General features: G+C 46.8%; 1 protein-coding gene and 1 long non-coding RNA gene across 2 annotated transcripts in view; one reads left to right on the top strand and one right to left on the bottom strand.

Annotated features, from left to right (window-relative positions):
- Window positions 1-174: 174 nt before the first annotated feature.
- LOC306820604 (long-chain fatty acid transport protein 1-like) overlaps window positions 175-10,000 on the bottom strand; it is a 16,647-nt gene continuing 6,821 nt past the window's right edge. Inside the window, exons 9-13 of the mRNA XM_079338486.1 lie at window positions 9,580-9,706; window positions 9,343-9,480; window positions 741-905; window positions 523-669; window positions 175-454 (exon numbers count right to left, since the gene is read on the bottom strand). Coding sequence (XP_079194612.1) covers window positions 297-454; window positions 523-669; window positions 741-905; window positions 9,343-9,480; window positions 9,580-9,706 — 735 coding nt within the window. The 3' untranslated portion in view covers window positions 175-296. The remainder of the gene's footprint in view (window positions 455-522; window positions 670-740; window positions 906-9,342; window positions 9,481-9,579; window positions 9,707-10,000) is intronic.
- On the top strand, window positions 2,233-2,730 carry LOC306819922. Its single transcript, XR_013778623.1, has 2 exons — window positions 2,233-2,438; window positions 2,530-2,730. It is a non-coding gene; the product is annotated as an uncharacterized lncRNA (long non-coding RNA).

Below are 10,000 nucleotides of genomic sequence, written 5' to 3'. Positions count from 1 at the left end.
AAGTGTTACAGAGTTTAAAAGGATCAAAGAGAGAAAGGCATATATATATAAATATATAAATATATAGTGAGTGGAGTCATCGTGTCATCACGTCTTTAGGATCACAGTGATCCTGTGACGGCGTGTTATTGGCGTCTCAGTCTATGAGGTTACATTGTGAACACACACACACACACACACACACACACACACACACACACACTCCTCTGTTATACCTCTGTAGACAGTACGGGCGGGGACATTACGTCTCCACGACATTCAGACTGAAGGAGAAAGGTCACAGCAGCTTGACACGGCTACAGACGCACTCTGCCCTCCATGATGTTGTGATACAGTTCGTCAGTCACGGCGTCGTATCGACCAGCTCGACTGTTCAGAAAATAAACCTTCCCCCTCGACTCCCCCGGCTTGAATCCTTCCCTGTGCAGCCGTGTCTTCTGGATTTTGAAGGTACCTGAGCACAGATCATGGAGGTCAGATGTGTCCGTTTTTAAATGTATTGTCCTTAAATCAGCTTCTCACCTGTCGTGTCAACAGACGGCGTGAGTCTGAGGAAGACGGGCTGTGCATAGGAAGGCAGCGCTTTCTGTATGGCTGTCAGGAACGCTTCGTGGTCAAACTGTCCTCCGGTGTGAGCGACTGCTGCCATACCAGCCTTCCCCTCCACACCTGCATACAGGACCACAGGTGAGCTTACACCTCAGACTTTCACTTCCCCCATGTGGCTTTTTTAACTTTACCTGGCACAGACACTCCGTAAACCGCCACATCAGCGTGTCCCAGCAGGCCGCTGACCACGCCCTCCACCTCCGTGGTGGAGACGTTCTCCCCTCGCCATCGAAACGTGTCACCACTTCGGTCTTTGAAATACATGTAGCCATATTCATCCATTACCAGCACGTCACCTGAGAGACACAGAAACAGACGTCTTCATCACCACCATCAGAGTTTCACCTTATTGTCTTCAACACTTAATGCTAATCTGCTCCTCAATAGTTGGGTACTTTAATGATAATCACCCTAATCACTCCTGGTTTCACCTTATTGTTTTGGATACTTAATGCTAATCACTGCTCCTTTATGTTGTTGAGCACTTTAATGGCCCAGTCTGCATCTCTGCATTGACTGTTTAATGACTGTACTCACACCTCTGGCACTACCTCAAACACCTCTGTACATGCACATGGAACTAGTTTCTAGAAGGTCAGCACTTTGTTTCTAAGGCTCTTTAACTGTTTACAGGTCTCTTTTAACCAGCACGTTTTTCTCTCCTCATAGGTTATGTACATTATGCTATATAAGTTTTAATGCTAATGCTAACTGCACAGGTTTAACCTGTAATTATGTTTACTCTCAGTCACATGGGGGCTGCTAAATCTTGTTTGGGGGATTATTGTATACAGAGGGGGGGGGGGGGACAGCAGGTGTGTATTGTAACTAATGTCTTGTGTCCTGCCTGTCTGTATACTGCTACTGGATGCCTTGAATTTCCCTCGGGATCAATAAAGTATCTATCTATCTATCTATCTATCTATCTATCTATCTATCTATCTATCTATCTATCTATCTATCTATCTATCTATCTATCTATCTATCTATCTATCTATCTATCTATCTATCTATCTATCTATCTATCTATCTATCTATCTATCTATCTATCTATCTATCTATCTATCTATCTATCTATCTATCTATCATCATCATCATCATCACCAGGGTAAGGTTAGGGTTATTAAGGTTAGTTATCACAGTTAGGATTATTAGGGTTAGTTATTAGGGTTATTAGGGTTAGGATTATTAGGGTTAGGATTATTAGGGTTAGGGCTATTAGGGTTAGGATTAGTTATTAGGGTTATTAGGGTTAGGGTTATTAGGGTTAGGGTTATTAGGGTTAGGGTTAGTTATTAGGGTTAATGTTATTAGGGTTAGGATTATTAGGGTTAGGGTTATTAGGGTTAGGATTAGTTATTAGGGTTATTAGGGTTAATGTTATTAGGGTTAGGATTATTAGGGTTAGGGCTATTAGGGTTAGGATTAGTTATTAGGGTTATTAGGGTTAGGGTTATTAGGGTTAGGGCTATTAGGGTTAGGATTATTAGGGTTAGGGCTATTAGGGTTAGGGCTATTAGGGTTAGGATTATTAGGGTTAGGATTATTAGGGTTAGGATTATTAGGGTTAGGGCTATTAGGGTTAGGATTATTAGGGTTAGTGTCATGATCCCATCATGGCAGGTCCCTCCTTCCCCGTTGTGTTGTTTGTATTCCCTGTCTGTGATCCTCATGTTTCTTTCCCCTGTTAGTCTCTGTGTGCGTGGCTGTAGGCGTGGCTAACTGGGTGCTGGCTGCACCAGGTGTACCGAATCTCCTCATCAACCCTGGCTGCACTTAAACCTGTGATTCCTCTGCCTCGGCGCCAGATCGTTGCGTCTACCAGTGTGGTAGTAGTGTTTTGTGGATCACGGCCTTGTTTGCATGTTTATCTGGCTTGGTTAAGCTGGGAACTAACTCCTCTGTGCTTCCCCACTTTAGATCGTCGTTGTTTGGATTCGTGTGTGTTCTTCACTACCTGCTCACTGCCTGCTGATTTTCTCAGGAGGAACTGCACCACGGGATTGGAGACTCACATCACACTCGGACCGAGTGTTCACCTCACCATTGGGATTCCTGGATTCATCACCCCCTCCCCCTCACTGTCACTTAATTGTTTATTAAATTGGACACTTGCTTGAACTTGTTTTACGAGTGGTGCATTTGGGTCCGATCCAGTCGGAGATCGTAACAGAACGATCTGGCCAACATGGACCCAGCACACTCGGAGCCAGAGGTGGACTCATTGAGACAAGCTGTGTCGTCACAAGGAGTTCTGTTGGGCCATCATGACCAGACCCTGCATAGTATTATGGAGTCCCTCTCCACTCTATCGGCAAGCCTCTCCCGTATGGAAAGCCAACTCCACATGTCTTCTCAGCCTGGGCTAGCATCAGCTTCACTGCCTCATTCTGCTCCTCTCTCTGCGGCATCTAGGAGTAGTTATCAGCCTCGCGAACCTTACGTCCCAGCACCAGAGCGCTATAATGGGGATTTAGGGGAGTGTAAGTCTTTTTTGTTTCAGTGCTCCTTAGTTTTTGGTCAGCAGCCACTCACTTATGCTAGCGATGCTACTAAGATAGCCTATGTGCTAGGTCTTCTTACGGGGCGGGCTAGATCATGGGGAGCTGCTTTTTGGAATAGTCCTGGTAAAGCTAATTCTTCTTACGCCGAGTTCACCTCAGAAATTATCTCTGTTTTTGATCACCCAGTCACAAGTAGTGATTCCAGTAACCGCTTACTCAGTCTTAGACAGGGTTCTTTAAGCACTGCTGATTACTCGGTAGATTTTCGCACATTAGCAGCGGAGCTGGGATGGGACGACAAGGCATTGCAAAGCATTTTTTTTAAAGGGCTTAACGAGTCAGTAAAGGATGGTCTTATTGGGAGGACGGAGACTAAGAGCCTGCAGGAGCTAATAGCTTTAGCCATTAAAATAGACAACCGTTTCCGAGAGCGTCGCAGAGAGAGAGTGCAGTCAGGTCCAGCTAAACCCTTAGCTTCTAACACACCTTTCACCCAAACCATTCCTTGGCCTGTAAGTCCTAACAAGTCCAGTGTACCACCAGGGCAGTCTACTCAACATCCGGAGGAACCCATGCAACTGGGTCGAAGCCGTCTTTCGGTGGAGGAGAGAAATCGAAGGTTCAGAGAGAGACTCTGCCTCTACTGCGGCGAACAGGGGCACCAACTGGTTAACTGCACCCAGCGGTTAAACTACAATCCTCACCAGTCAAAGTCGGGGTTCTGGTGAGTCATCCAGTGGTCCCCACTCTTCCCCGACAACGTATTAATCTCAAGGCGAGTATTTGTGTTAACGGTACCAGTGTACATCGTCAGGCCCTAGTGGATTCAGGTGCTGACTCCAACCTCATTGACTCTGAGCTAGTCAAACAAACTCTCATTGACACTGAACGTTTAGAGACTCCCCTGGTTGTTAATGCACTTAATGGTGACGTTCTAGCTCGCATAACTCATCAGACCTGTACCCTACCCCTGTTGTTAGCTGGTAATCACCATGAGGAGATCTCCTTCCACATTATGCCATCAGCTAATGCTCCCATTGTTCTCGGGTTGCCCTGGCTCCAACGACATAACCCAGTTATCGACTGGGCTGCTGGTAAGATTGTGAGTTGGAGTACTTTCTGCCATGCTTCATGCCTTAAGTCAGCTCAGCCGTTGCATACTAGCTCAGTCTGTGCTGTACCACCAGAACCCCCTGATGTCACCTCTGTGCCTCCCATTTACCATGACTTAGCTGAGGTATTCAGTAAACGAAGAGCTTCATCTCTGCCTCCACACCGTCCCTATGATTGTGGCATTGACCTGCTATCCAATGTTCAATTACCTACCAGCAGGTTATACAATCTCTCTGCCCCGGAACGTGAGTCAATGGAACAGTACATCAATGACTCACTGAAATCTGGAATCATTCGACCATCATCATCTCCTCTAGGAGCAGGTTTCTTTTTTGTTTCTAAGAAAGACAAGACCCTGAGACCCTGCATTGATTTCCGAGGTTTAAATAACATCACTGTCAAGAACAAGTATCCCCTGCCTCTAATCAACTCTGCTTTTGAACCCCTGTCTGGCGCCACAGTCTTCACAAAGTTGGACCTACGCAATGCGTATCATTTGGTCCGGATCAAGGAGGGAGATGAATGGAAGACAGCATTCAACACACCTCTTGGGCATTTTGAATATCTAGTAATGCCCTTTGGTCTAACCAACGCCCCTGCTGTCTTCCAGGCAATGGTCAATGATGTTCTCAGAGACTTCCTGAACAGGTCAGTGTTCGTCTACCTGGATGACATTCTTATTTTCTCCCGTAACCTGGAGGAACATATAACCCATGTCCGCCAAGTCCTTCAAAGACTGCTGGATAACAAATTGTTTGTTAAACCCGAGAAATGTGAATTTCACACGTCTTCAGTTTCGTTCCTTGGGTACATTGTTGAGAGTGGGCAGGTGAGAACAGATCCAGATAAGGTCAAGGCGGTGACAGAGTGGCCAACCCCTTCCTCCAGGAAACAGCTACAAAGATTCCTGGGGTTCGCCAATTTCTACCGACGGTTTGTGCGTAACTACAGTCAGATAGTAGCACCACTCACTCAACTCACCTCTCCATCTGTTCCTTTCCTCTGGTCTTGTGCGACGGAGAAGGCCTTCTCGGAGTTAAAGAGGAGGTTTTCGTCAGCCCCCATTCTGGTGCAGCCTGATCCCTCCCGACAGTTCATTGTGGAGGTGGACGCCTCGGATATTGGGGTAGGAGCGGTACTCTCCCAACGTTCAGCAGGTGATAATAAATTACACCCATGTGCCTTCTTTTCCAGAAAATTGTCAACTGCTGAGAGAAACTACGATGTGGGCAACCGTGAACTATTGGCAGTAAAACTGGCTCTGGAGGAATGGAGGCACTGGCTGGAGGGAGTTGAGACCCCATTTTTGGTATGGACTGACCACAAGAACCTAGCTTATATTCAAACAGCTAAGAGACTAAACTCCCGACAGGCTCGATGGGCTTTGTTCTTTGGCCGTTTTAATTTCTCCCTGACTTACCGTCCAGGTAGTAAAAATGTGAAGCCGGATGCTCTTTCCAGGCAGTTCATCCACTTGGAAGACAAACCAGCCGTTCCGGACACCATCTTGCCGTCATCCTGCCTGGTGGCATCATTGACCTGGGCGATTGAGTCAGAGGTGAGAGAAGCACTTCAGACACACCCTGACCCTGGTGGAGGTCCACCTGGTCGTTTGTTTGTACCTGACACTGTTCGTTCCCAGGTCCTTCAGTGGGGACACACTTCTAAATTTGCATGTCACCCGGGCATTGCTCGAACCCTGTGTCTCATCCGTCGACATTTCTGGTGGCCCACCATAACCACAGACACCAGGGAATATGTGAAGGCTTGCACCGTCTGCGCCCGTGGAAAGGCTTCACATCGTCCTCCGGCTGGTCTCCTCCGTCCACTCCCAGTGCCTGGCCGTCCTTGGTCCCATATTGCTCTAGACTTTGTGACTGGTCTGCCGCCGTCGAGAGGTAACAATACCATATTAACGGTTGTGGATCGTTTTTCCAAAGCAGTTCATTTTGTGGCTCTTCCCAAGCTACCAACAGCCACAGAAACGGCTAGGCTCCTTGTGGACAACGTTTTCCGCCTCCATGGGATTCCCTCCGACATAGTCTCCGACCGTGGTCCACAGTTTACCTCTCAAGTATGGAAGGAGTTTTGCCGGGCGCTGGGAGCAACTGTGAGTTTGTCTTCTGGTTATCATCCTCAAACTAATGGCCAGACTGAACGAGCCAACCAGGACCTTGAAGCAGCGCTACGATGCGTCTGCGCCCGCAATCCCTCCTCATGGTATTCTCAACTATCATGGGTGGAATACGCCCACAACTCCCTCCCCTGCGCTGCCACGGGTATGTCGCCCTTTGAGGCCTCATTAGGGTACTTACCTCCTCTCTTCCCTGCTCAGGAAACAGAGATTGCCGTACCTTCTGTCCAGGTTAACCTGCGCAGAGGCCGCAGAATTTGGAGAGAGACTCGGGCTGCTCTTCTTCGCAGCCGTGAGCTGAACTGCAGGATGGCGGATCGTCATCGGATTCCTGCTCCGGACTTTAGACCAGGTCAACAGGTTTGGCTTAACTCTAAAAACATTCCACTCTCCGTTCCATCCAAGAAACTGGCCCCTCGTTTTATTGGTCCTTATGTCATAGAAAGAATCATCAATCCCTCTGCTGTTCGCCTTAAGCTTCCCAGTGCTCTCAAGATCCACCCCACCTTCCATGTGTCTCAGTTAAAATCAGTAGCCTCCAGCAGTTTATGCCCTCCAGCCGTCATCCCACCACCCGCCCGACTCATTGATGGCCATCCGGCTTATACTGTAAAGAGAGTCATGGACGTTCGACGTCGGGGTCGTGGGTTTCAGTATCTGGTTGACTGGGAGGGGTATGGACCAGAGGAAAGGAGCTGGATCTCTCGGGCTCTGATTCTCGACACCTCATTGATCAGGGATTTCTATCAAGCTCATCCTGACAAGCCTGGTGGACCGCCTGGAGGCGCTCATTAAGGGGGGGGTACTGTCATGATCCCATCATGGCAGGTCCCTCCTTCCCCGTTGTGTTGTTTGTATTCCCTGTCTGTGATCCTCATGTTTCTTTCCCCTGTTAGTCTCTGTGTGTGTGGCTGTAGGCGTGGCTAACTGGGTGCTGGCTGCACCAGGTGTACCGAATCTCCTCATCAACCCTGGCTGCACTTAAACCTGTGATTCCTCTGCCTCGGCGCCAGATCGTTGCGTCTACCAGTGTGGTAGTAGTGTTTTGTGGATCACGGCCTTGTTTGCTTGTTTATCTGGCTTGGTTAAGCTGGGAACTAACTCCTCTGTGCTTCCCCACTTTAGATCGTCGTTGTTTGGATTCGTGTGTGTTCTTCACTACCTGCTCACTGCCTGCTGATTTTCTCAGGAGGAACTGCACCACGGGATTGGAGACTCACATCACACTCGGACCGAGTGTTCACCTCACCATTGGGATTCCTGGATTCATCACCCCCTCCCCCTCACTGTCACTTAATTGTTTATTAAATTGGACACTTGCTTGAACTTGTTTTACGAGTGGTGCATTTGGGTCCGATCCAGTCGGAGATCGTAACAGTTAGGGCTATTAGGGTTAGGATTATTAGGGTTAGGGCTATTAGGGTTAGGATTATTAGGGTTAGGATTAGTTATTAGGGTTATTAGGGTTAGGGTTATTAGGGTTAGGATTATTAGGGTTAGGGTTAGTTATTAGGGTTATTAGGGTTAGTTATTAGGGTTATCAGGGTTAGGGTTATTAGGGTTAGTTATTAGGGTTAGGGTTAGGGTTAGTTCTTAGGGTTATTAGGGTTAGGGTTATTAGGGTTAGGATTATTAGGGTTAATGTTATTAGGGTTAGGATTATTAGGGTTAGGATTAGTTATTAGGGTTATTAGGGTTAGGGTTATTAGGGTTAGGATTATTAGGGTTAGGGTTATTAGGTTTAATGTTATTAGGGTTAGGATTAGTTATTCGGGTTATTAGGGTTAGGGTTATTAGGGTTAGGGTTATTAGGGTTAGGATTAGGGTTAATGTTATTAGGGTTAGGATTATTAGGGTTAGGATTAGTTATTAGGGTTATTAGGGTTAGGGTTATTAGGGTTAGGGTTATTAGGGTTAGGGTTAGTTATTAGGGTTAGTTATTAGGGTTATTAGGGTTAGGATTATTAGGGTTAGGGTTATTAGGGTTAGGATTAGTTATTAGGGTTATTAGGGTTAGTTATTAGCAGGAGAGGAAAATGAAGGAATCAGATAAATCTGAATAGAACTTTTAGTTTATAAGAAAACCTCAACATTAAACATGGCCTCTCTTTTCTTCCATCTTTTAAATGGATTGTCTTTGTGCTGGAGGTACGAGCTGTGTGTCCTCTGTGTCACAGACACTCAGGCACGCCATTCAATCCATCGCTAAGCACCAGACAGCTGATCAGCGCCGTGTCTGATTAGACATAAATGACCTGAAAAGAAGCATCAAAGACACGGGTACAAGCAGTGGTGAGGTCCCCCAATCCAAGCGTCTTACAGCGTAACAACACGAGGCTGTAGAGCGAGGGGGGGGGGCAACCCGAGACAAAAGAAATACCCATTTTAAAATGTAATGTTGGTGAGAAGAGGGAAATGAGAAGACATAATGTTGAAATTCTTTAGAATGCAAAAGCTGCAAATGTTGAGTTATATTCTATAATAAATGCATACCATTTATTTCCTGTCATTGAAACATGTTAACAGGTGTGTCGGGGTAAAACGATCTTTACCCTTCTTTCTCCTGTTGTGTGTAAACCTGAGCTCCTGGATTAACATGTTCCTGTCAAATGTGTTAAATTCAGACTCTGTCACAATCACAGTTTTAACCTGGCTTGGTGAATCACAGTGTGTGTACTAAATGAACTTCTATGTATTGTAGTATTTCAGTATTTTGCACGCTGGGGCAGAAACGCCTCATATTACATATTTATTCAGACAAACATACTAAAGGGACGCTACGTGTTGTTTTGCTCATATGAAAGAATCACTCTTCACTGCACGCTGTTAGTACATCAGACAGCACACTTGGTGGTATCAAGTTTGCACGTGTGAATGTTGCCCTTTGTTTTCTGTACTCAGTGTTATTGTTCACAACCTTTAAGTGAAACCTTTCTTCCCCCAGGCACACACCTGTGACCCAAACAGCTTCAAAGCCCTCACCTGAGACATAGGCTGAGTCTCCCATCTTAAAGACGTTGTGAGCTATTTTCTTTCTGGTGGACTCCTGATCAATGTAGCCGTCGAACCTCCGGAGAGGATCAGTGTGGTTGATTCGTCCCACTAACATCCCTGGCTCACCTGCAGAGACCGAAAAAAATCCTTAAAACTCATCTGGAAAAAATGTTGGTTCATCTTCTTGGTGTATGTGTGTGTGTTTATGCATGCGTGTGTTCGCACCGGGCAAACATGGAACACAGAGTCCCTGTGGATCCCTGAGCAGCTCTCCGTCCTCCTCCTTCATCCTGACCAATCTGATGGGGTAAAAACTGGGCAGGATGCGACTGTTGAAACCACATGCCCCCACCTGGATGAGGAGGACAGTTTAAAGGAGCAGTCTGTAGCTCTGCCCCCTAGTGGTTAAAATGAGTACTGCAGTCTAAACTCTAATCATCACAGAGAGCTGTCTCCCCCCCTCCTCTCACACAGGTCAGCATGTGGTGGACACTGTAGCTTCAGTGTTTAGCCAGCTCTGCGTGTGGTGGACACTGTAGCTTCAGTGTTTAGCCAGCTCTGCGTGTGGTGGACACTGTAGCTTCAGTGTTTAGCCAGCTCTGCATGTGGTGGACACTGTAGCTTCAGTGTTTATCCAGCTCTGCAT

The sequence above is a fragment of the Symphodus melops genome, assembly GCF_947650265.1.
Source record: "Symphodus melops genome assembly, chromosome: 2".
Taxonomy (NCBI): domain Eukaryota; kingdom Metazoa; phylum Chordata; class Actinopteri; order Labriformes; family Labridae; genus Symphodus; species Symphodus melops.
Note: the sequence above shows the minus strand (reverse complement) of the source record. Positions and strands in the feature narration are given on the sequence as shown.